This window comes from Calypte anna, chromosome 3 (assembly GCF_003957555.1).
Source record: "Calypte anna isolate BGI_N300 chromosome 3, bCalAnn1_v1.p, whole genome shotgun sequence".
NCBI classification, from domain to species: Eukaryota; Metazoa; Chordata; class Aves; order Apodiformes; family Trochilidae; genus Calypte; species Calypte anna.
This window is the reverse complement of record NC_044246.1, coordinates 42,070,451-42,097,261: the sequence shown is the minus strand read 5'-3', so window position 1 is coordinate 42,097,261 and position 26,811 is coordinate 42,070,451. Positions and strand designations below refer to the sequence as shown.

At 41.1% G+C, this 26,811-nt stretch overlaps 2 protein-coding genes across 2 annotated transcripts; both read left to right on the top strand.

Annotated features, from left to right (window-relative positions):
• Positions 1–420: 420 nt before the first annotated feature.
• On the top strand, positions 421–10,431 carry SNRPB2 (small nuclear ribonucleoprotein polypeptide B2). Its single transcript, XM_030447060.1, has 7 exons — positions 421–504; positions 801–888; positions 2,648–2,820; positions 5,502–5,642; positions 7,378–7,431; positions 9,442–9,530; positions 10,065–10,431. Exons 2-7 carry the CDS (start codon positions 825–827, stop codon positions 10,222–10,224), a joined length of 681 nt encoding a protein of 226 aa, XP_030302920.1. The 5' UTR covers positions 421–504; positions 801–824; the 3' UTR covers positions 10,225–10,431.
• Positions 10,432–13,190: 2,759 nt separating this feature from the next.
• On the top strand, positions 13,191–17,166 carry OTOR (otoraplin). The gene is made up of 4 exons (XM_008500903.1): positions 13,191–13,318; positions 13,828–13,967; positions 14,539–14,649; positions 17,063–17,166. Exons 1-4 carry the CDS (start codon positions 13,195–13,197, stop codon positions 17,084–17,086), a joined length of 399 nt encoding a protein of 132 aa, XP_008499125.1. The 5' UTR covers positions 13,191–13,194; the 3' UTR covers positions 17,087–17,166.
• Positions 17,167–26,811: the final 9,645 nt, after the last annotated feature.

Here is a 26,811-nt window from a genome sequence, read left to right as displayed (position 1 = left end):
GGCTTATTTTTTGATGCTTTTGTTCACCTATTAAAAAAACAAAACAAAACAAAAAAACACCAAACAAAACAAAAAAAATCACGTTTTTTTTTTGTTGTTTTTTTTCCTGTTTTGGTTTCCAGTGTGAAATGAGAAGCTGGTCTTTTAGTCCAATTCCCAGTTGAAGAAAGTTCACAGTACAGAAACCACCATTACAGCTAACACTAATCAGCACTCTGCTTAGCACTGATAGCAGATAGACCAAGGATGGAAGGGGCACTAGAAAGGGTTAGCAGTTGGATTTAACCAGCCCAAACACCTTCGCCAACTAATCCGACGCCATAAGAGGCAGAACATGGCGCCCCCCACCCATCCCCTCCTCCGGGCGGCGGGCAGCAGTGCGCAAGCGCTGCCCGGCATCGAGGAGCCGGCTCTCGGCCCATCGATTGCTGCGGGAGCGGCTCTGCTGCCTGCGCTGCGTCGGCCTGGGGTGGGAGGGTCAGGTCGCCATCGCGGCAGGAGCAGGTGAGGCTGGGGGCGCGGAGCCGGGCGGGCGGGGGCTGCCTCCCTGGAGTGCCCATCCCGCCGTGCTTGGGACGCGGCCCCGCGGGGCGAGTAGGAGCGGGGACGGCGGGCGGGCGCACTGCGGGCGAACGGCCCCCCGGGCCTGTCCCTGGCCCCGCATCGGCGGGAGCGGCGCCGGCCGGTGCACGCTACGCTGTTGGGGCCTGGGGTGTTGCCAGCGCTGGCAGCTCCCCTGCCCGGTGTCTCGGAGCGCGCCTCGGCCTCCGCTGACAGCTCCGTGTGTGCTCTGCCCGCAGGCAGGTCCGCAGCTGCCGCAGAAGATGGACATTAGGCCCAACCACACCATCTACATCAACAATATCAACGACAAGATAAAGAAAGAAGGTATCGGTGTCGGTATCGGTGACTCGCCTTTAAAAAACAGTGGGCGTTATATGGGGCTGTCTTCTACCTGGCCATGCACTCTCAGGCAGCCCTTGGCGGTGCCGTGACTTCAGGGGCTGCTGGGGGACTCTGAGGTGCCGGGGTGGTGGTGGTCGTGAACCGAGCTCCGGGCAGCTGGGTGGTCGTAATGAAGCAGCAGCTCGAGTCAAGAAATGTAGCGCAGTGTTTAAATTTTCGTGTAAACCAGGGCACTTATTTCTAAGGGAGCTTCTGGTTGCCTCTATGCTGCGGTTCTGCAGCTCACTGCAGGTGTTGGGTTAGCTCGTCCGTGGGTTAAGGATAGGGGTAATGAGCATATTGCTGTGTGTTTTCGTGGCCAGCACTCCCCTCTCACTGAAATGGGGGAGCGTCTCTCTGCTCCTCAATTTTTTTAGCGCCGTGCGAAAGTGGTGAGCAGGGCATGGGCAAGCCTGGTTTGCATCGTCGTGTTGGACACAGTGCCTGGCAGTCACTGCAGCCCTCTCGAGGGGGAGGTGGCTTTGATGCTGGGGAATTTTAGCTGCTTCTTGCGGTGTCATAAAATAAATAAATAAATAAAAAACTTCTTGCCCTTAACAAGTGGTATATTCAATGTCTCCATTGAACCATCCACATAATACTTGTGCTTACCTTGTCAATCAAAAGTCATCATGGAAATTTATTTGTTCCTGTTTGTGAACCGAGTGGCTGGATCAGACTGAGCACTGGTTTAATGTTTCTTCAGAGTGCTTCAGAGAGAGATCTGAAAGTGGAAGCGGCTTTGCTGGGATATTATGTATTAACTTGTCAAGAGGTTTCTGCTGAATAAATTTAACTTGAGGCTTTGCTTGTAGCAAGCTAAGTGCTCTATAAACTATTAAGTCTCCAGTATGAGATTGTGTAGTTACAATTTTTAAATATAATATTTCAAATCACCTGAAAACTTAAAAAAAAACCCCAACAACAACAAAAACCATCCACATAGCACTGTGGTTGGTCAAGAACAGCTGGAGTGAGAGTGGACTGGCACTGAGTCACAACAGTAGCAAAAAAAGAGGCAGTGCTTTTATATTGCTGAAATATTTCAAATTTAAGATTTATGAGTTAGAATGCAGATTTATTTAGCTTGATTGGTTAAGATTAAAGTTTGATTCAGCATGTAGTCAGGTAATTTTTAAATAATGAAAATAAGACCATTGCAGTTGTAAGGTACAATGGGATCATATGAAAACAATCAGATCCAGACTGTGAAAAAATGTGTATGAAAGAATTGATTAAATAGTTGCAAACAAAATTTCCAAACTTAGCCTTTAAGTAGTTACTACTTTGCTGGGCTCTTGTTTTGTTATACCTTCTTACAATTGCTTGTTACAGTATTGATTTTCTGATCAGTCTTTGATGAATGTCATACACACTTTCACGTATTCTAGGATGATGTGTATATATATATTTTCATACAAAAAATTTAGAAATATACCCTTGTGTAAATGTTACTCTCTTAGCATGTTAGAATGGATAGCTACAGCTTTTTCACTACCTGAATACTTGAGGAGTGAGATCAAGTGTTACACACCAGCTTGCAAAAACTGGGCAAATAAACTTGCACTTATGCAGCTCATGTAATGTATCATGGTATGAGCTAAAGCTTCAAAAAAGCTTTGTCTCTGAAGGACAGCAAATGCTGCAGAAGTAGACATCTATGTGTAACCCCTTATAACCTGTTTTTTTGCATGTCCAACAGAACTGAAGAGGTCCCTCTATGCATTGTTCTCACAGTTTGGTCATGTGGTTGACATTGTGGCTTTAAAGACTATGAAGATGAGAGGACAGGCTTTTGTTATATTTAAAGAACTTGGATCATCCACCAATGCTTTGAGACAACTACAAGGCTTTCCGTTTTATGGGAAACCAATGGTAAGTTTGTTAGCTTTTTAAAGACAAAAAATTGTCATGGTAGGATACAGTGTTTTGGTACTTGCACCTTTTGAGTTGACTGTAGCATGTACTGATACTCAGATGCATCATGTCCTGATGAATATAGATGTATTTGTGCAAACTAGTGGATCTTTTTCTATGCTGAATTAAGGTTTTAAGATCTAAAATACTTTTATTCTACTCATGTCTGCTGTTGAACCAATTAAGTGAATTCTGTAAAGTTATACAAATTAGGTGCTTTTCAGTTTGTCTAGAGTAACCTTACTTACTCTTATATTAATGATAACTAGAATATGATGTTTCTTTTTTGTGGTAATAGTGGGCAGGGTGAAGATCTCTGTGATTTTACTTTGCAGAAATCAATGGATGTGACCAGTGATGTGTTGTTCAGTCTTTTATCTTTTCCTTTTTAAACTGATGGCTTGTTCTGCTTGTGCCTGCATCAGTTCAAACCAAATTACTAATTTCAGTCTAACTTCAGTGAAGCAAATACACTGCTGGTTGATAAAAGGTGGTTTAATAATGTACTTGATAGCATGCAGAATAGCACAACAATTGACACCTTGTTGCCTGCTTGGATAATTAGGTATCTCTTAATTCTACAACTAATTGTGAGGTGTGAGGATAGATGCAGATGGCCCACTTGACTTCAGTCATGGGTGGGTGTGTTAATACTGGCTTTGGGCATTAAGGAGAGCACAGGTTTTGTTGCTGAACCAGGAGCATTTTTAATCAACGCTTTGAGATTCTCTAATGAAATCCGTAACAAGGAATGGTGCAAGCTCAGTTCTGTTGTTTACTCTTAGAGTTTTGTGCTCAGCAAAACTCAACAGGAAATAAAAAGATTAAAGCTTCATAAGCTTTCAGGTGTGCTTATCCCTTTGAATATTGCCTACAGCATGCATGCTCTTAGCTAAGCACTCAATAAAAGCGTTTTAAAAAATGCTTCAACTGCTGTGTAATTTTTTGTTGAGGTAGTGTCTGATAGAAAGAGTCATAGAATTATGTGCATATATAATGTTGCACACCAGTACATGCAGAGCTGTGTATGCTTCCCACCATTGTGATTTAACCCCAAGAAACAACTAAGCCCCACACAGCTGCTCACTGACTCCCTTCCCAGCAGGACAGGGGAGAGAGTTAGGACAGTAAAAATAAGAACTTGTGGGTTGATACCAAGTCAGCTTAGTAGGTAAAGGTAAACCCATGCATACAAGCAAAGCAAAACAAGGAATTAATTCAACACTTTGCATTGGCAGGCAGGGTTCAGCCATCTCCAGGGAAGCAGGGCTCCATGAGCTATAATGGTTACTTGGGAAGGCAAATACAGCAACTGAACACCCCGCTTCCTTTGTCTTACCCCAGTCTTGTGTGCTGAGCATGATGCCATATCGTGCAGAATATCCCTTTGGTCATTTGGGGTCAGCTGTCCCAACTGTGTCCCCTTCCAACTTCTTGTGCATCTCCAGCCAAGAGATGGAGTGGGCGACAGGCAGAAAAGGCCTTGACTGTGTAAGCCCTGCTTAGCAATAAGGAAAGCATCACTGTGTTATCAGCACTGTTTGCAACACAAATCCAAACCATACTGTTGCCCCATACCAGCTACTGTGAAGAAAATTAACTCTACCCCATCCCAAACCAGCACCCTGTCTGTGCACTGGGTGCACTGGGCACTGGTGCACTAGTGCACTGGGCAGCCTTTTTCAGGAAACCAGCACCGTGGTGCTGCTGACACAATTTGTGCAGTCTGATTTAGATTAAGGCAGATACTTGCCTTTCTTTTTACAAAACCCCAGTTTTACTGAACTCAGTTTTCTTCAGAGATCTGAGACACCACTGTAAAACTCACTCCCCTTAAAAATGGGGTTAAAAAAACATCTCAGGGTTTTTGATAGAAGCTAGTGCTGGTTTTGTCAAATGTTCTTGTATTACACTGCACATCAGTTACCTTGACTGAGGTGAAAAAAAAATTGTTAGATGAATAGAGTTCTGATTGCAATTAGTTAAATTTAATAATTTTCATCTTAGGCTCTTTTAGTGTTCCATAGTAATGTTCAGAATTAATTATGAACATTAGATACTCTCTAAGCATACCTACAGTTTAATATGAGAAGTTCCTGCAAAAAACTGTATATGCACAGTAGGACACAGTTAATGAAAGTGGGACAAAATGTTCAGTATTAGCAGAACCACAGAATTGTCTTGGTTAAGATGAAAGATCACTCCATCCAGTTGTCAGCCCCCTTCCCCCCAATAAAGTTTATGAAATATATTTATCAATATCTGTATCACCGTGCAGACTAGAGCATATCCTGAAGTGCCTCAGCTATGTTTTTTTTAAATGCTTCCAGGGGATGGTGATTCCACCACCTTCCTGGGCACTCTGTTCTAAAGCCTAACTACTGTCTCTGTAAACAAATTCTTCCTCATATCTCGTCTCATGCAACTTCAGGCCATTTTCTGTAGTCCTGTCGTTACTCACTTGAGAGAAGAGGCCAGCATCCATCTCCCTACAACCTCCTTTCAAGTAACTTTAGGGAGCAATAAGGTCTTATCTCAGCCTCCTTCAAAATAAACACTCCCAGTTCTCTAAACCTCTCCTCATAGGACTTGTATTATTAACTGCAACGTGTATTATGTGTTTTTCTTTCTTTAAAAAGCGCATTCAGTATGCAAAAACAGACTCCGATATAATCTCTAAAATGCGTGGTACTTTTGCTGATAAGGAAAAAAGGAAGGAAAAGAAGAAGGCCAAATCTCTGGAGCAGTCAGCAAATGCAGCAAATAAAAAGGTTATCCAGGTAAGCTGCTTCTCTGATTAAAAAGCAAAAATAACAAACACAAAGCCTATTCTAAATTATGTTATTTTTTAGGACTAAGGTCTTTTGATACTTCTCAGTTCCCTAAATTGTGTTGTTTTTCCAATTGAGGATGGTAATGAGACTTGGACACAAGGGTGAAAAGAGTAGATGTGTTTTACTGGTGTTAGCTAAATAATACAAGCAAATAGGAAAAACACAGAACAAAGTACCTAAAGCAGACAGATAGAAAAGATACAAGGTAATTCATTAAGTCATTACTACATGATTTAATGTCTACATTACTACATAAGAGAAAGGATAGTGATTAAGAAAGATGCATCACCACTTGCATATGTTACCATCATCCAGATCTGCAGTTGCTGGGGAGCCCCAGTTGCAGCAAGGATTTGGAGAACCCTTCTCAGCAAGTGGGAAGATCCTGTGTGGTGCGTCCACCTGTAGGTGAGGCATCCAAAGTTGCTTCAAGAGGGTCCAGCCTTATATGTTAAAAAACACCACAAGCAAGTCAGGATGACTTTGCATATCACCCTATGCAGAAACATACAGTTCATCTCCTGACCACGTAGTAGCTGGACTGGGTCAGAGTCCAAGGTGTGGTTGGCAGGGTTTCTTTAACATACTCTTGTGGAAACATCAAGTCAGTTGTTTTTGATAAATGATATTCTTAATGATTAATACAAGGATGCAATTAGTTTTACTATTTCCCTACAAGGCAGCTCTGGCTGGGGCCTATTGTCCAAGCCTTAGCACTGTGTGTTGATGTCTGGTGCTTTTGACCACTCATTGGAAGTTGAAGGAGAGCTGATAATATAGTCCTTGCTGATCGTTTTTTCCATTCTTTCCTGTTACCAGATGAAAATAAAGATGTGGGGCAAAGGTAAAATAAACTAGAGTGGAAACTAATACCTTTTTTAAAAAGGAAAAAAAGGAGAGGTGCATGCTTACCTTTTATGCCACCTTGAAGTGTTCAACCAGCTTTCTCATTCAGTGTTTTATTGTGCTATTTGCTCTATAAGCTCTGAAGAATGGTAAATGGGAGCAAGGTTTTTTTTTTTACAGTTAGATAAAAAGGAGCTTGCTTGGAATATATCTTCACTAAGGGCTGGCTTGGCCTAACTAATTACTTTTAGTAATTTATGTGCTAAAGCATAGCAGAAAACATCAAGGCATAGAGTTTGAATACTGTGTTACTTAACTGTACTTCCTGCTATGGCACAAATTGGTATCAAGGAGAGATAAGAGTGTTCATAGCAAACAACATAATCTAGGTAGAATATTCAGATTTTTCAGGAATTTTTTTTTTTAAGTACCAATCATTATGTACAGAAGAAATAATTACTACTAGGTGTAGTGTTAATAGTTTTAGTTATCCTTGTTAAACTACAGCCGTTAGTGGAAACCCCTAATTTTCTCCTATCAGGTATGTCCAGTCTAGGCCTTCATTTTCAAAACTATTCCTTCCTGTCTATTAAACCAAATTTAATAAGGTGGAGACTTGTTGTATCTGCTCACTTGGCCATTTGTCAGATCAGAGACTGCTGCTTTTTTTTCTGATTTCCTGGTTTTGGAGTTCAGCAGAATTCTTGTGCTTTAAGTTTGTCTTCCATTATTATAAGCAAAAACTATTCTTAAAATAATCTTAACATACTTCTCAAGTTGTGTGCTTACATCTTCCTAACAAAATACTTGTGTAAAACTATTTTATACTTACTAGGGAGCAACACAAAATTCAGCCAGTGCCCCAGGGACTGCAGCACAGAATCAGCAGGTAAGATGTGGTTTTCTTGTGACTAAAGTTACTAATGTTTAAAATTGTTCTCTATGAATGTTCATTACACACAGTAAATCAAGGATATATTTGCTTACTTTTGGTCCATAATACATTTGTCTAGCGGCTAAATAACAGTTAAACAAAAGAAATTCCCCTTTTCCTGTAACTGGTTTATATGAAATGAAAATCTGCAGTTTCTCAGAATTATACAGAAAGCTACACTATTAACAACTCCCCCTTTATTCTTAAATTTGGACTGTGCTTAATACTACTTGAAGGATTCTTAATTTTTTTTCATTGTTAATAAATTACCTTTAACTTAATTGGTTCTAATAGTAGAAAAGGAAAGGACAGGAAAACTAGACAGGGTGCCAGAATGTCTGCCTAAAAGCTTCTTTTCAGGATTTTTGGGGTCTTCTGCTCACTTCTTCTGTTTTCTCATAAGTCTTATTTTCCAAACTATTGTGTGGGGATGTAGCAGCAATGCCATACCTTTCACTCTTCTTCTCTGCTCAGTGACCTTATGAATGATTCATGTGTTAGAAGCAGAGGTACTAAAGAGCCAGAATTTACAGGAGGGCAGGAAGAATATCTTTGCGTGCCCCACTTCTCTCAAGTATTGTCATTGAGAAATGCATACATGATCCACAGGGGAAAATTTTTTTCCCAGTCTGAGATTCCTTCAGGTGTCATTTGTAACAAGGCACAATATTTCTGTGTCAGTTTGCATCAAAGCACAACACCTATTTAGGTATTTGAATGTCAGGTCATTCTCTAATGTCACTACCTGGAATATTTCTGTCAGCTGAAGGAAATTTTTCTACCAAGTCATTAGCTTGCTTGGCACTATTGTTGGGATGTTTGAAGCTGTGGTGTCCAGTTTCTTCTTATTTTTGCAATCTCCTTAATCACCTGGAGACATCCCAGCCTTTTAGTAATGTGTCAGCAAACTGACTACTCAGCCTCGTGTCTGGTGGGTTGCTACATGTTGGAGAATGTGGGCTTGCGGAGCAAAGAGATGAGTTAGCAACAAAGCTCAATTTTATTAAGCAAAGAGTTACATTTATATGGTCTTAGAGTCTTCGTGGCTCGTGTTGATTGGCTGCATGTTGCTGTCCACACACCTGTTGTCACGTTGTGATAGGGTACTGCTTGTCGTCCTTGTCCTGCTTCATTGATCGCAGGCATCCTGTTTGCACCTTTTTATCTGCCATAACTTTCTTCTTCTCACGGGCTCAGAACTGGTTAAATACAACTGTTCATGTGCTGTCTATGCGAGCTTTCCCATCCTGTTATTCTTCTTTTCTGCTGCCAACTCCCTTATCTTTTGCACATAGCTGATCTTTTAACAACCTTGCAGCTGGGCCTCAAGGCCCTTAGCTCACTCTGGCTAAAGCTAAGTGAGTCAGGATTGCTCACATGTCTGTTTTCTTCCAAAAAACTCCCAACAGCTACAAAATCATATTAGCAGGAAAATCCAGTAAGAACTCTATAATGGGGTTTCTATTTACAGATTTGATTAGAGCCCTGTAATAAAACCATGTAGGTTTTGTGGGTTTTAATTGCCCAAAGATATTCAGTATTAAACAGGGTGTTTATCTTGGCCTCCTGCTGGTCCTCCAAAAGGATGGGAGTCTTTCATAGGTTCTTCCACTGCCACACAGGTGTCTCGGACATCACTACAGCCAGTGCTTGGGCACCTGCATCCCACCCCTGGTGGTGCTGAGAGCACTGCTGGATCAGCTGTTGAATTCTCGAGTCTAAATATGACATCTAAGACAATATGTTACTATGATTTTTGTGGAAATAAGAGCCTCTCTGAATTAATGTGTCCTTGTAAAAGAACTGAGGGGCTCTGCATATTGCATGAAGGTATGCTGACATCCATCTACCAGTCTTATAAGCAAAGCTGAGGGTATGTGAATCTTGGTTCAAATAATCATGCGGACAGATGCAGAGAAACAGATAGCTGTGTATCATCTGAGCTTTGATCTTGTGTTGTTGCAGGTGCCTGATAACCCACCAAACTATATCCTTTTCCTTAACAACTTGCCTGAGGAAACAAATGAGATGATGCTGTCCATGTTATTCAATCAGTAAGTTTATAACAGAAAGGTCGTCTCCTTTGAATTCTTCTGTTACCTGTGTACTTTTTCTCAGCTGGCAACCTGACTTTTTAAAAATAAAAGTTTTCTTCTGGAGATTGTTCAGTTCTTTGTCTTAGGGCCAAGATTACAGATGTCAGTTCTGATGACTTGGTGCAGAAAGCAAATCCGATTTTATTTCTTTATTTTTGTAGCTGGCTTTGATTAAGTTACCTACTATCAATCTGCACTGGATTTAAGATAGTGACTGTAATATTGAAGACTTTGCAACAGCGGGAGCAGTTTTAGAACTAGCTTTAGTTGCTTCCATGTGTGTGTAAGACTGATTAAATTGCTTCCATGTAATGATCCTTAACTGAGGCTTGGTTCTAAGGACTGAACATGTAAACCCCTTTAATTTAAATCTTTCATTAGTAGTAACTATTACACTATTAGATGCTTATAGTAAAGTCTTACGGCTACTGAAGAAACTGTGTATAAATCAAACTAGGAAATAGTATTTGACCTTTTCACTTTATTTTAAAGGTTTCCTGGATTCAAAGAAGTACGTTTAGTTCCTGGGCGCCATGACATTGCATTTGTGGAGTTTGAGAATGAGAATCAAGCAGGAGCTGCTCGAGATGCTCTCCAAGGATTCAAGATTACTCCATCTCATGCCATGAAAATCACTTATGCAAAGAAATAACTGCATGCTCCTATAAAGGACTTCTGTAGATAGTTTTTTTAATATAATGCTCTGATCAGCTAGCATGGTGGCTTTTCTCTGCAGGAGATACAAGACTTCTGTAAAATTACCAGAACAGATGTAAGATTTCTATGAATATGCTGGATAGAAAATGTTTGTTTTGTAACACAAATTTTGATAAAATAAATTCAGTTTATGCTGTTTTTAGGCCATGCTTTTTTTACTGAATCTGTCTTATTGATCTGCTAGCCTTGCAGGACTTACTTAGTATACCAGTTTCCCTGCTTTTAAGGTGAAAGTCATTTCTCAGAGGCGAGTACTGGAAACATAGGTGTCTTTCCAGAGCAGAAAGCACAAGCAAGAATGCAAAATGCCAGCATATTCAGAATAAATTCTACACTCAGTCTTCAGCTCCATTATCAAGCAGACAGCTGCTTTTCAGCAAGAATAAATTTGTCACTTAAAAAATTGCCACTGATGGGTTTCTTTTGTCAAGCAGGGTAGGAACTGATGGTTTCTTCAACAGCCATTGTATTCAGTTTGGTTTTGTCTCTCTAATGATGGCTACTAATAAAAACAGGTCCACAGGAAAACCAGGAAAGATGTTCTGCTTTCCTGTCTTCTGCTCTTTACAGCCCTTATACCAGTGAGTTGAGTGAATGGTTTAGGAAGAACTTTGTCTCTTTACAAAAGACAGTGCAGATGAGCCTGGTGGCCTGGTTTTAGGTTTCTTTTTCCAAGATGTATGTTGTAATTCCTCTGGGATTGGTGTGGCTTTTTTCACCATTTGTCAAAAATCTTTACAGGTCTCTATGACATGAAATACGAAATGCAGTGAAGTAATCAGATGTAGTGTTGTGAGCTGTAACTGTTCTAAATATTTGGGTGCAAGAATAACTTCAGAAGCTGAAGAGTTTTGTTCAGGCCTCACCTTCAGACAAAGATGTTGTGGCTTAGAGTTAGCCTGAATTCCTTTCAATGTAGCTCACACAAGTATTAACAATAGCTGGTGTTACAAGGAGGAACAGTTTGCATAGTAGCTACATTGCAAGTGTTGGGATTTTTTGTTTCCAAAGTAATTTGGTCAATGGGGAAAGGAGGAAGGATGCTGGAGGCTTTTATTACTGTGGCTCTGTGCAGTCCTTCCCTGTCTTGTGTGGGCTTTACTGTAGCTGCAGAGCATCTGTTACCCACAGTTTGTGTTCTGAAACAATTGAAACATGACTTAAAACTTCTTTGGACAAAGTGCTGCACCTTCAGGAAAGCATCATTGCTTTATAACTTCTTGGTATGGTTTATAACTTCTTGATACGGATTCTAGCATGTCCATTTCTGAGCAAGTGCTATGTTTCAATGCATTTGTAAGCATAAAACTGGCTACAGAAGCCAGCTGTTTTGCTCAAGACTGGAATAACTTCATCTTCTGCTCATAGAGTACATTGCAAGATGCTACCTGTTCCAATATCATCTTGACTACAGTCCTATCTCCCTGTAGGGTTTGTTTTGTTCTTTTAGTAGGTTGTTTATTTCGGGGGGGGGGAAGGGAGTGATTTCAGAAGTTTTCTAACGCAGCTGAAAATTGTTTCAATCTGCCTGTAAGGGAGCAAAAGTAACAATTATTCCATCCCGAACCTTACATTTTTCCTTCTGCAGTCATAATTCTGTATTTATTTACACTGTCCTTGTTTTCTGGTAGTCTGTGTGCATGAGACTACCATTGTTTACCACTGCTCTTCACCTTTTTTCATTTAGACGGGTTTGCATGGAGCTGTCTGCAAAGGAAGTTAATACACTAAGTACAGGATGTTGGAGTAGTGAGGAATGGGCTGAAAGGAGGAGAATGTGGTGGAGTCAGCCATAATAGGAGGGTGATGCTAGAAATTGTAAGATGCTCTCTCATTAAAAGAGACCATGGAATTTTCTTGACAGTTGACACCTTTTCTGCTTGTGGTCTGGAAGCTGGCCCAGCCAGAAACAATTCAAGCTGTGTTGGGAATTCCCAAGCTTACTCTTGTCAACTTTAGAGACTGATCCAGACCAGCCTTCTGTGGTCCTACAGCTGCAATGTGAATCACAGTACAGTAACTGTGGTGATGGATCCTTGCATGTATGCATCTATTCCATGAAAATAGAAGGATTGCATTTTGTATACTCTGACAAGATTTGGGGAAGTTAGATGAATTCAAGATGCCCTCTCCAAGGCATCAAGATGACTCTTTAAGTCAGCCTGTGGCACTGTATGTTGTTCAGCATCTTGCATCTACCAACTCAGATGAGTTCAGCTTTGTAAATATATGTGCAGTGGTTACTGTCCTGTCCTGACCTGTGTGTTTTGCTCTCAGCTGCGTCTCCCTGTGGAAGAAATCTTAGCTATGCAAGTATGTGGTGCTTGAGCAGCATTCATTTCATTTGCTTTTATTTCAAATTCAAATTGCTGACTTGCAATGGTTTTTTACAGGGTTTCAACTCTGTAACAGTTTGCTTACATTTGCTTCCATGTGTTAAGAGTCCCAGTTGGTCCTGTGTGTAGACCACAACAGGAATCTCTTCTGCTAAGGGTTCATGGTCCAGTGACAAATAACGCTTGACAGTGAGAGCATTTGTGAAAATTAAGAGCTTGAGGGTTTGCAAGGATGTAATTTCCTTTCCTGCTTAACCAGGATCTGACTTAATTTTCATCCTTAAACTTTGCTTGAGGTAAGATTAAGACTACAGACAGCTACAAGATGGCTTTAAACGTTTAGATAATGCAGCTGCTGATTGAAATGTTAATGCAGAATGGCTTTGGCAAGGAATTGGTTTTGTGAGTGGACCCTGAGCTCTGCTGCCTGCAGCTCCTCTGTTAGGGTGGAATGCTGCCTTGTCCCCATCCCATTGGCCCAGTGTGTTTGTCCAGGTGTCTGCCTCTTCCATAAAAGATGGGGATCTCTGGACCTGATTCACATTCAGCAAGTGCTGCAGCAAATAAAAATGACACAACGGGTTTATTTGGTTGTTTTACTAATGTGTCTTGGATTAATGTGTCCTGTCGTAATTGGAATTTTTATGGACAAGCTTGCAAGCAAGAAGCTGTGTGTTGATGATGACTGTGTCTGTAAGTAATTTGGCTTTATTTTTGAGGACAAAATAGTCTCAAAATTACTATGGAGTTTGGATGTGGTAGTGTGAGGGAGAATTATTCAGCTTATTTAGCTCTGTTGTATTTGCACCAGTTTTTCAACTTTAAGAGCAGAACGGTAGAGTTTATGTGGAATGTCACATGCAGTTTTACTGCAAAAAGAGTTTTGTAAGGGATATTTTCCACTCAAATGGAAGTGTAGAGAGGAGGGTTGCAACTTCCACTATGATGAAATAACACATTGTTATTTCATTTCATTCATGTTATTCATGTTATTTCATTCATTGTTATTTATGTTGGCCGTTACTTTGCTTAGTGAAGAACAGAAAAATTAGCAGGACATATTCTTGAAGACTTATTACTTTCAGGATAACCTACTTTTGTCTGCAGAAATAGTTATACATGTGTACATCCACAGAGGCATAGATTGCTCCCTATGAAAAAATACATGTATTTAAATTTTTTTTTTTTTTTTCTTTTTCTAGACACAATTTCCCTTGCCAGAGCAGAAGAGGATTATAATGCTCCGGACTGCAGATTCATTAATATTAAAAAAGGGCAGTTGATTTATGTTTACTCAAAACTAGTGAAAGAAAAAGACTCTGGAGAATTCTGGGCTGGAAGTGTAAGAGTTGATTCTTGTGAATATGAGCTAACTAGAAGTAAATTAACATGCATTTCTGTCAGGAAATGGATGCTATGCTGAGCTGTTCTAGGTTTAAAAGTGGTAACTTAGTTTTCAAAGTGAATGTAAAACTGAAATTGAGTGAGGAACCCTGAGAGTTTTAATTTAATTTTCGTTAATGAAATGTCTTCAATATGATAATTATTAACTGAACCTTAACTGAAGGCCTTGACAGTTCTTTTCTGTGACTGTTTGCTGAAACTATGGAGGAGAAAGCTTTTATCACAGTTGGTCATAAAACTCTTAAGGGAAGAAAAAGATAAATACTGTCTGCATTAAAAAAAACATCTACATAAACTGGAGATACTACTCATTTACTCCAAAACAATGTATGCCTGCATCAGAACTTGTGTTATTGGTTTGTTTCATGTGCCAGCTAATTGGAAACTAGGAAATCTAAAACCAGAGTAAAGAAACACTATTAGTAACTCCTTTTGACTAAATTATCAACTAGCTCAAACCAGATGAGGACTGTTTTAAGGTACATAATTATACATCTCCTTGCTTGAAGGTTTATGGAGAACAGTATGAAGACCACATGGGGACAGTTGGTTACTTCCCTAGCAGTATAGTCTCTGAGCAGCATGTCTATCAAGATGCAAATAAGACTGTTCCTACAACGGTAAGGAATGAGCAAAAGCCCAGCTGTCTACATAATTGTACTTGGCTGTGTAGTGCTAATTTGCTGTAAAAACAAATCATAATTGTGCAGTTGATTGTAGAGTATCACAGATGCTTAGGGATCCAATTTTTGGGCCTTTCTACGGGCAAACAGCCTCAATAAATCTTTAACATAAGCTGTGGTATTGCAGGCATTACAAATGTTACATTAAGGGATTGATCCTATTAGAGTACATATTTGATATGAATAATATTCTTTCAAGGCCACGTAAGTTTTACCCAAACCATTTGCTATACACCAAAAGCAGCTTTCTTTATTGGAGACTGAATATTGTGCTGTGTACTTCAGTTACACGTACAAGTGCACTCTCTATTAATCATATATTTAGATGAAGACATACAGAATTTCCAATTTACTGGAAGCATGCTTGATTTCTCTAAACAAAGATATTGCTGTGTCTATCAAAAAGCTGAATTAAGAAGCACTTGAAAACAGTGTTCTGTGAGTACATAAACTGTACTTCTAAAAGAGTGATTTTTCCCTCATTATGTACAGTAGTGTCTCATATACCATACAACTCTTTATTTTACTGAAGTCTGAACCACTTCACAGAGTGGAAAAGGAGGATCCTTCCTCAGGCTGTGGTATAGCTAACACTGGAAGCTTATTTCTATGCTTAAATGAAGCAGTATGTTATCAGTAACTGCTTTTATTGATATTCAACCTTTATCTATATGACTTTTTGAAGTGTATGGCACAATAACACAATGCTTCAATCTTGAAATCACATATGGAATTATTTAATCTCAAATCCAGATTACTAGATGGGTAACAAAGAGAAAATAAGGGAAAAGCATAATTTTGTTTTGTGTTAACATTTGCTAGGATTTGCGTTTTAACATGTTGGACAAACTTTGAGAAAATGCAAATATCAGATAAGTTATTGCTTTTCTTGACACTTTATAAGGTTATTCTGAATTTGCCGCAGAACTATTGCAGCAATTAACTAGTCACAGAACCTGAAAGGATGACTAGAATATGTTTTACACTCTGTTCTTAACAAGATGATAGCCAGTCTGCTGAATTGGAAGCAGAGGTGGGTTAAAGGAATGTCTTAGCCTGCAGGCTGACTCTGAGTCCAGAATGGGCTGCTGTCAGGCTGCAATGCAGAACTATAACTAGCAAAGTGATTTTCTTTCACAAAATTAGTGCCACAGCTTTCACAGTCATTTTGCCCTTACTTCACATTCTCACTACACAGGAATTTTGCAATTAAAACGAAGGATGATACAGGAATGTTCTTTTCCATGTCCTACTACTTGTAGGGGGGCACCTGCTGTACTGGAGAGAAGCCTGGAAGAGGACATTGCCTGGGCGCTTCTGTGTCTCTGACCCTCCTTTTATTTTTTTCATTTCCCCCCCAAAAGCAACTTTCATTGTTAAGAGTCAATGTATGTTAGTGTCTGTAAACTTCTCTCAGCATCCTTTTGTGCAGCTCTGGATCACCCATGCTTGTTGATTGCTGTTTGAACAATAAATCTCAGGAGTTTGTTTTTTTTGTTGTTCTCCCCAGTGCTGCTACTTCTGAACCACTGAATCACGCTGGTTACAATAGACTTAACACAATAGTGTGTGCATAGTACAAAGTGGTGTTGGGTTGTTTGCCTTCCCTTGATGATTTAAAATTGTCCATTTGCTGGCTGAGAGTACTTTCATTAACAATAAGCATCTTTTCCCAAACAGCTCCCTGTCTTCTGCTTCCAGTGGACAGCTATATGTTGTCTAATGTAAATGTTGTACAGCTAGAGCCCCATGGTGTGATAATTCTCTGCAAAAGAATCAAGATCTACATATCCATACAAGATAATAGAAGGAAGTTAGATGAAAGCAATATGCTATAGAAATCTATCACATGCTGGAAAATTTCAAGCAAAATACTGGCATTTATTTTATAGTCACATTTCTCCATAGCAAGTCTATCGCATAGCCTTAGGCTGTTTATGCATCCTTTTCATGTGTGAGTAGGAACTGTTTAAGGATAAAGGGTTACATGTAACTAATAAATAGAGGTACAGATGTAGGAATGCAAAACAAACAACAGAGATAAAGGAGTGATTTGAAATTAGTAGAGAAAGTGATATTGCCTGATTTACTTTAAAAATTTATGGCAGGAACAAATCACCCCAGCTATGCAAAAGGAGTCAAAAGACAAAGGACCTTTTTTTCCAGAATTCTGTGAAGTTAGTTGATTGTAGAGAACATGCTTTGAGTACATTATGTATACACTCAAACTATACTTTGAGTGTATTATAGAGATTCAGTGTTAGCATCCACTGATCCACCTTTAGGGGGTGATAAAGGAATGCTAATCCTTCAATCTCAAAACCTCTTTCTTTTCTACTCTCTTTTTTAGGACATTGATTTCTTCTGTGAATAGTGCTGAAAGTGGTCAGGTAATCTCTTCACTGCTACCCAGGAAAGCTGACAGGAGAAAACCTGGACACCCTTCCTGAACACACAGCCTTTCCTATAACAGATGTTTGTGAAACAAGTAATCCTTCAGAACAAGAAATTTTCATTTAAAGGGAGTGATTTGTAATGAGTAAATAGTTCCACACAGGATTTGTTATTTAGATTTTTTGTTTACCTGTGTATACTTTGTTACTTTTTAATTAAGATACTAGCCTTTGAATGCCTGTAGGTCTGTGTGGTATAAACATGCTGTGTACCGTATCAGATGTGCAATCCTGACCTGCATTTTCTTGCCATTATTTTGTAGCTTGTGTCAGATATTAAAAATACCTTCCTCGAATGAGCCATCTGTGCCTCGCTGGAATAAATAATTTTTGTTGCAAGAGCTACGCAAAAACTGAGAAATCACCAGCGACTAAACGTGGGCTTTAGCAATGTGTCAAAAAGAGTATCTCACGGAGTGTGTGTGCTGGGACGGAGCATGCTCAAGGTGAAACTGTGGCAGGAGCATGGGGTAGGGCTGGGACTGGTGCCTGCCCAGGGCCTCCCCAGCTTGGAGGGAGCGCTGTGCCCAGTTGCCCCCCTGAATGGTGGTACAGCAGATGTTTAGCCTTTGCTAAATGTTTGAAGTACGAGAATTGGAGGAGGTACCTTGCTAATACAACTGCCTGAGGGAGGGTTGTAGCAAGGAGGGCGTTGGTCTCTTCTCCAAAGTAACAAGTGATAAAACCAAGAGGAAATGGCCTCGAGTGTAGATCGGATATCAGGAAAGATTTCTTCACCAAAAGGGTTGTCAGGCACTGGAACAGGCTGCCCAGGGATCTGGTGGAGTCATCAGGGGTATTTCAAAGCCACTGAGGGATGTGGTTTAGTGGTGGATTTGGCAATGCTGGGTTATTGGTTGGACTTGGTGATCTTAAAGGTCTTTTTCAACCAAAATATTTCAGTATTTCTCTGATCCCTCTCTGGCTCCAGCAGTTATTATGCCGGCACTGGGATGCCCTCTATGCCATGGAGAGTCTCACCTATGGAGTCAGGTGAAGAAATGGAAAAGTTGTTTAATTTTTGTTATGAACCATCACATTTCTGAAGCCACAGAAGAGATGTGGGGGTACTCTGGCTCAGAAAGTGAAGCCAAAATGTGACTCCAAGAGGGGTCTTGTGGCAGCCCAACACCATGGGAAGCTCCGTCTCCCCTCAGAGCACCCAGCATGGCTGAGCCTCCTGCCCCCTGCAGCAGCGGGTTGTGTCACTGGATGTGTCAAACATTCTTGTGGTTGAAAGCAGTGGTGGTGTTCAGCCACCGTGCTGTAATCTGGCCTCAAAAAATGAGTTCTTTAGGTAAAATTTCGTGATTCAGGGAGGTTTTGAATGACAGAATGTTTTTGGATTAGCAATACTTGTATTTGTGAAAGACCTCTGGCAGGGCTGCCCCATGAGCAAATGGTTATTTTTGTAACCATGGAAGTGTAATTTTTAGCTGGATGTCTCCCAGACAGCACAGCTTTCCGGGTGCTTGTCATGGTGTGCGTTCACTTTGGATAGGCCCAGCGGAAACGCATCCTGTGCCTGCTCACACATTATAAGATGAGGGTACCAGAGGAGTAAATGTAGCAGCAGGTGTTTGCAAACAACACGTGAAAGAGACTAAATTGCACAGTATATATCATGAATGAAAATGGTGAGGTGTCCTGGGTTGAGAGGACCAGGATAGAAAACCCTTCCTGGGACATCACCAGGACTGTGCCTGTTGACGTGGCAGATATCATGGGGAGCAGCTGAAGCTATGGGGAGGAGAGGATGGGTCAAGTGACCCAAATGGACCAATGCCAGTATTCTGTCCCATGGCACTCAGTATAAAATGACTCTCAAGAAAGCCCTCTGGTGGCTTTTCTGGCTGGTGTGCTAGCTGGGCTGAAGCTTGCCTCCTCCTGCTGTCTGCTCACTGGAGAAGAACGTCATCCACCAGGACAGGTCCCCTGCCCTCCCAGCTCGGTTGCTCCAAGAGTGTTGTGAGCTGTCACTGAGACCCTGGCCTTGAGCAGCTCCATCTGGTGCCCAGTCCAGTGTGGGACTTTTCTGGCTGGGGAGTAATTACCATCTGAGGAGGGCAACTTACCTACTTACCTATGTTTATATACATTTGTAATCTTCTGTTAGTACTTCATTAAACCTACCTTAATTTTTTCTTCCAGCCCTATCCCTTCCAGCCTCTTATCCCTTCTCTCTTATTCCCTTCTTCATCTTCCCCTGGAAGGGTACTGGGGAATAACAGAGAGCATATGTCACCTAATCCCTGTCTAAAACCATGACAGATTTATTGGTGCCCAACATGGGGTTCGTGAAACAGAAGTCAGTGATCAAAACCATCCTCTGCTACTAAATGTCTTGGGTGAGTGCAGTGGTGTTTTGGAAGCAAGGGGGCCACAGGGGAGCTCCAGTGAGAAGCTGCTGAAAACTTCCCTGGCTCCAATCTGGGCCCTGCCTCTGCCCAAGGCTGAGCAGATGTGGGAAGCTGGATGTGCCTCTGGAAGTGACATATTCAAGAAAGGTGAATCAAAAACACTAAAATAAAAAAAAAGACCTGCAGAGGAGAGGAGGAGGTGAGAGAGAAATGCCAGAGAAAAGACACCAAGATCAAAGAAGATGGAGGGGCAAAGGTACCTGAGCAGAGATTTCCAGACAGCCCATGGTGAGATGGCAGATGTCCTTCTGCAACCTATGGAGGAGCACGGTGGAGCAGTCTTTGAAGGACCAGGATGGGGTAAATGTGAATTTGTAGCCCCTGAAGTACCACAGGTGGGCAAACGTGAAGCTACAGCTTGTGCAGGATCACAGAGAGGGGCAGATGTAGATCTGCAGCCATGGAGGATGCCATGCCAGGGGGGGTGATTGTTCCTGAAGCAGCCGTGACTCTGTGTGCAGCCCGGGCTGGAGCAGTTCCTGAGGGACTGCACCTGAAGGGAGGGATTCATGTTGGAGGGGTTTGTGAAGGAGTCTCTCCCATGAGAGGGAACCCTGCATTGGAGAGGGGAAAGAATGTGAGGAGTCCTCCTCCTGAGGAGGGAAGAGCAGCTGAAAACAACGTGTGGGGAACTGACCCCGAAGCCCCGCTCTCCATCCCTCTGTGCCACTGAGGGGGATGCAGGAGAGAAGTAATCCAAGTCTGGGAAGAAGGGAGGGGTGGTGGTGGGTAAAGTATTAAGATCTGGCAATGTTTTCTCTTTCTCTATCTAGATTAAATTAGGTGTTTTTTTTTTTCTTCCCAAGTTGAACCTGTCTGTTTTTTGCCTGTTACCATAACTAAAGTGAAAACCTCCTTATCCTTGTCTCAATTAACAAGGCTTTGGTTGGATTTTGTCCTTCCTGTTCACTAGTGGGGGTGGGGGGTGACCACACAGAAGCCTGGTGGATACCAGCCAGGCCTAAATGGTGACATGAAGTGAGGCTTAACACTTGCCATTGGAAGATGATTTTTTCTCTCAAATTGTCATCTCAGATAATTGCTTACAGTTATTAATATACCTGGTTCTTCATAGAAGTGTAAGAGGCAGATGTAAAAAGATTTATATGCATTTCTCCATGAAGATGCTGTCCTTTTTATTTACAGTGCAGGAGCTCCAGACCAGATGAACTGGACTTCTGTTGCATGAAGCGAGACCAGTGTTTTTTAGTCACTTTACACCGTGCTTAATCCTTAACCTATATTTTTGTAAACAAAAGCTTGCAGACATAACTACTTTCAGCTCCTGTTTGCTCCTTAACCATCTTGTACAAGCTGTGGATACTTCAGGATAGCAAAACAACAACAAAGAAGGTAAACAGTTCTAGAGCAGGATGCATACAACAAGGAGTAGGTACACATATATTGTCCTTTTTGAACTTGCACAAAGGGCAGCATTTAGAGTATCAGTGAAAAACAGCTTGCTATACTTCCTGTGGAAGTTACAGCAAGACTGGGGCCCTCATGGCAGAATACAGGCAATATGTATTTATTTCTCTTTGGCTTTTCTCTGGCTGTCATCAGAGACCCTGCTTTGTGGTGATCTCTTCTGTGCAGAAAATAACTCAGCAGGCTTTCAAGGGGCATCAAAGACTGTTTTTCCTACTTGAAAATCTAATTCTGAGAAACGTAAGATAAGGGTTCACTTTGTGGAATTCATAAAGCATCTGTCTGTGAAGAAGCATTGTACTGGCAAAGCTACTTGTATACTGAATTCAGTCTCTGATGTGCAACTGTTGGATGGTTTCCAATCTAATGAAGCTTTATAGCAGCTTTTGTCTGCACAATGTCTTGCGTACTTGTTTTATATATATACACATTGTGTAAAGCTGTCATCATACAAGCATTGGTGACCTATGCTATAATTCAAACTCTGGTATGATAGACTAGATAAATTTATAGCTTTATGTGATGTTTTGTCAGGATCCCCTTTTTTCAGCTGCTCCAAACAGAATTGTGATTTCATTTGTTAGTTGTGAGGGACATGATATAACAAATTCAGCAATTCCCGATCTTTATGGCCATTGCTTCTCTGAGAGCAATCTCTTCACTATGTAAATGTTAAATTTAGAAAGCATGTTAGGTAGCTTTACTTTGCAAGGGATGGTGTGTGCTCAAAGGAGTGAAGATGTTGCAATCTGACATAGTCTTCTCACTCTAGAGAAGATGCACAATATGCTTCATTTGTCATTTATTCACTCGAATCAAATCAGTGCTTGGTTTTATTTTCGGTATGCCAATCTTATTATTTTATCACACATTACAAAATGTTTGATTAGCTTAAAATTCCCATTGCTAAGGCCTGATTGCTACATGAGAAAAACAAGAAAATCTCCTGGTTTTACAGGTAGAAACTCCTAAGTTTCTACCCTTTACAAATGCAAGGAAGTGTGACAACCTTAACCTGAACAACACTAGCACCCAAGATAAATAAAATGATCCCAGGCTTGAATGATGAAATCTAGAGAAAGTGAGGAAAGGAGAAATGACAGGGGAGCACAAGATGTCTACAGATAACTCTTGAGGACCTGCAGTTGACAGCTCTGTTAATGTGAAATTGACATTTAAAGATCAGTGGTTTTGACACTGAACGGAGATCTGCCTTCTGCATTTCACAGACTTAGGTGGAGCTTGTTACAGAACAATGCAGCTTGCTATTCAAACCCCTGGGTGTTTATACTGAAATAAACAGGAGAAGGGAAGTCAATATTGTGCAGGCAGTGAAGAGTGCTTTTGATTTTCTAGTTTATTTCTTTTTCCCCTACTGTGATTATTATCCTTGCATTTTCTTTAGAGAAATCACAGTAGTTCCCTATTGTTATAGTAATATGTATAGTTATCTTACATGCAGTGTGTGCTATTTATATAACAAGATCTTAAAGCTTGTTTCTGTTCATTTTATCCCAGAAAAGGGGAAAAAGACACACAGCTTGGTGTATATTTGATTTTTCTGTTAAAACAAGTAGGACCCTTGTTGTGGCCTTGAACTACACTCTGAACTTGCCATCTCCTTGTATCAATTTGGCTGAAGCTAGCCTTAAATTTCCAACCTTAGATGGAGATTCAGAAGCTTTTTAAACTAGACCATTTCAGCAAGATTGGCTTTGAAGAAGTTTAATACTCATAAATCATTTACCAATACTTTACCTGAAGTAAAAAGCTTGTAATTAAGAAAGCCTTCCTGTTGCACTGGTGTGTGATCCTGTTTGCAGGTGGAGAAGTGTTGTTAGGTGAGCACAGGGTGACATCCAGTGGCTGCTGCTCTCTGGCAGGGATAAGGACTCAGCTTGGGAGCATCACAGTGACAGCTCATCTGGAAGGGTCCTTTGGGCTCTCCAGCCCAAAGCAGGGGCACACTGAATCCGCATCAGAGTGCTCACACGTTTTGCCAGTCTTGAAAACCTCAGAGGATTCCAGGTAACTCATTCCTTAATTATTCTCATAGTAAAAATTACATCCTTTATCTAAACCCTGTTCTTTTCAATTTTGTCCCTTTTGCCCCACAGAGCAACTCAATAGATAGTCCAGATCTACTTTCTCAATAAAGCCCTTGTAGTTACGGGGAAGTTACTTTTTTATCCCTCTAAAGTTTTTCCTCCCTCAGGCTCCAGAAATCCTGCTTGCACAGCTTCTCCTCTTGGGGTTGGTAGCCCCCTGCCCGTCTCAGCATCTTTCTGCAGAACACAGGCAAATTACACAGCAGCAGGCCAGGTTTCTGATCTGGCTTGTTGGTAGCAGTAAGGATGACTAAGTTTACAAAGGATTCACACATGCATATCTAATTCTTACTTGTGGTGGCACTAATATTTTACTCTGGAGATTCTTCCCTACATGCTGACACCACTTCAAGCATCTTGGTATCTATTCTGCTAGCAACAAACATACCTCAGTGCTTATGGAAGATGACACAGAGTTCACTCATTCTGGGCTTTCCACCTTTCATGTTGTTGCCTGTAATGCCAGTGCACTTCGGGAACAGGAGTTCTGTGTGTTCCTGAAGTGCTCTGGACTGGTGACAAAGCAGTGCAAGTGGTGCCTGCATCCACAGTGGGGTGGTGATACCAGTGTGTCAGCCATCCCTGTGCAAAAACTCCAGTGACAGAAAGCAGCAGGGAGATGGTAGATACAGCACATGTGCTGCAGCATGAAGGCTTTGAGGAGGAGAAACAATATCCCCAGCTGCCCTGGTGCAGGGCTAGTGAAGGGCTAATTGCAGCCCTGACTGGGATCAAGGGGGGAGTGAGTGGCAGCTCCTATAAAAGCCACCCCCTTGGCAGGGTATGGGGCAGTTGAGGGCTGCAAAGACAGAGTGGGGGCTGGGCTGGCAGGTAGTGCAGGTGTAGGGGAGGATGAGAAGCTGTAACCTGTGCTCTCCTATTTTCTGTCACCCAGTACTTTATATAAGCTGGCTGTTACAGCAAGAAGATAACTTTCTGGTAAGAATCTGAAACCTCTTGTGACCTTGAGATTTAGGAACTCTTAGTATGGAGTAGCCAGTAAGGAAAAGAATAACTGGAGAAAATTACTACTAACCTCTGAGCCCGAGTTGATTCTTAAAATAGTGCTTGTTATTAAACTGTTCCTGATCTATATTTATTTACTGCAAATACATTATTTAAGCTGAAAGATAGTTTGTCTTTCTTTTTGTCTGGCAAAGGAAAAATGGTTTATCTTGTTGGCTGATGCTGATACTAATCTGTCTGCATGCTTTTTCTCCCTTACAACCTCCCAACCCTGTTTGTTTTTATCTTGAACAGGTATGGTATGGCTGTGTCACTAGTCCTCAGAGTTGAATGATAGGCTTGTGGATCAAAATGGATTTCAGGTTTAGAAATGGCTGCTTTTTTCAGGGTGGGTGGAAAAAAATTGCTAAGGGATGGATGAATAGTGTTATGCCAATATGAACCACAAGAAACCAGCTTGAGGCTGATTGTTCTTCCTGCTCTAGCTGAAATTACATTGCCCGCCTAAGAGAAGCAGGAGCTCAAAATTTACAGTATTAGGTAAAACTGCATGACTATTTAGTAAATAGCATTGAATATATAAACACTTGAGTTCCTCAGAAGCACTTAAACAAAGGTGGGAATGTCCAACTGTAAAACTTCTCTGACATAGTATGGTGAGACTGCAGCATAAAGACAGCTCTCCTGGTTTTATTGTAACGCTTGTTTTCACATACCCTATAGCAAAGAGCTGCCTATGGTCAAGTCTTCCAACAGTGGCAGTGATGTTAAGACTTGTCAGAGAGTTTCACCAAAGCTTTTTTTTTTTTCTTTCTTTCTTTCTTTCTTTCTTTCTTTCTTTCTTTCTTTCTTTCTTTCTTTCTTTCTTTCTTTCTTTCTTTCTTTCTTTCTTTCTTTCTTTCTTTCTTTCTTTCTTTCTCTCTTTCTCTCTTTCTCTCTTTCTCTCTTTCTCTCTTCTCTCTTTCTCTCTTTCTCTCTTTCTCTCTTTCTCTCTTTCTCTCTTTCTCTCTTTCTCTCTTTCTCTCTTTCTCTCTTTCTCTCTTTCTCTCTTTCTCTCTTTCTCTCTTTCTCTCTTTCTCTCTTTCTCTCTTTCTCTCTTTCTCTCTTTCTCTCTTTCTCTCTTTCTCTCTTTCTCTCTTTCTCTCTTTCTCTCTTTCTCTCTTTCTCTCTTTCTCTCTTTCTCTCTTTCTCTCTTTCTCTCTTTCTCTCTTTCTCTCTTTCTCTCTTTCTCTCTTTCTCTCTTTCTTTCTTTCTCTCTTTCTTTCTTTCTTTCTTTCTTTCTTTCTTTCTTTCTTTCTTTCTTTCTTTCTTTCTTTCTTTCTTTCTTTCTTTCTTTCTTTCTCTAATTACAGGGAATTCCCATATAAAGGGATTGGACTTCATTACTGTATTTTTGCCACAAGCACTTGTAATATTGCCTAAGGAGTGAAAGCACTTGTAATATTGCCTAAGGAGTGAATTAAGTTTGAGTGTGTAGGACCCAGCTCTACTAAGATTCAGGTTTTTTCCTCCTGTGTGGCATACCTTTTGAATAGCAGCATGGGAGAGAAAAGCTGCTAGTCCCTCTGCTAGTGGCTGTGTTGGAGTATATTAGGTATAGTTATATTAGGGGCTATCCTGCCTCTAAGCTCTGCGGCCACCAGGACTTGCACAGATGGAGCTACGGATGGAACATGCAGCCAGCCCAGGCTGTAGGGAAGTGCTCTGTTCCCACCACAGGAGCAGGTATACCTGTGGGAGGTGTGTCCCTAGGTAGAGGAGCTGCTCTGCTTGCCACCTGGGCTCTGGGGAAAGGTGAGTACGTTAAGGACCATCAGGGAGTATGATGAGGGAAAGCGAGATGCCTCAAACATTAAAAGAGCTGAGAGGTGCAGACCTGGTGTGGGACATGGCCAAAGCACAAGGAAAAAGCCACAGATGTTGCAGCTTGTGTGTTCAAGAATGCAGCTGTATGGTATAATATAGCAAATTCATTCTTTTACTCCCTGGACCAGAGGTGAGGCCTTTGTGCTTAGTATCTCTAGATGGATGATTTTTTCACAAATTTGCTTGGCTGCTGCTCATCCCAGTTACTGTAGCTTAATCTGCTTAGCATACATGCTTGGTTCCAGTTTGTGTTGAGAGGAAACACAATGTGCACCAGGATTAGTTACAACTATGCAATGCAGAATCATTGTGTTCCAAGCTATGGATGTGGCTCTTGAAAGTTACTTGGCCATGAAAGCATGACATTGTACCCGGTATAAATTAGCACTATTTTCCAGCTCAATAAATAGCTATGCAGTGCACCACAGTGTTGCAACTGTAATGCACACAGCCCGATTTTAGCTTGCCCAAGTTTCTCCTCCATATGGTGGTTGTGATGTGTGCAGATGTGGATCTTGCTGTTAACTTGGAAGAAGAGGTTGGAGTGTTGTGGTCCAAGTGCCATGCTTTTTTGTCAAGAAAAGCTTCATGTACAGAAAAGGCTGTATGTCATAAATCTAATCCCTAGAAGGAAAACAGCAAAATCTCCATCCCTCAGGCATGTCTCTCTCACTGAAGGAGACATGGTATTCTGTCAGAGCAAGTATGCTTTCACTAGTTTGTGCTTTGTTTGTACTGTAGAATTGTGAACAGGTGCTATGAGTTCTTAAGGGTTTGAACTGCCACCTTTTGTTCCAATTACAGAGCTCAGTGAAACCATCATGAGGTTCCCACTCAGAAGACAGCCTTGTTGTTTTC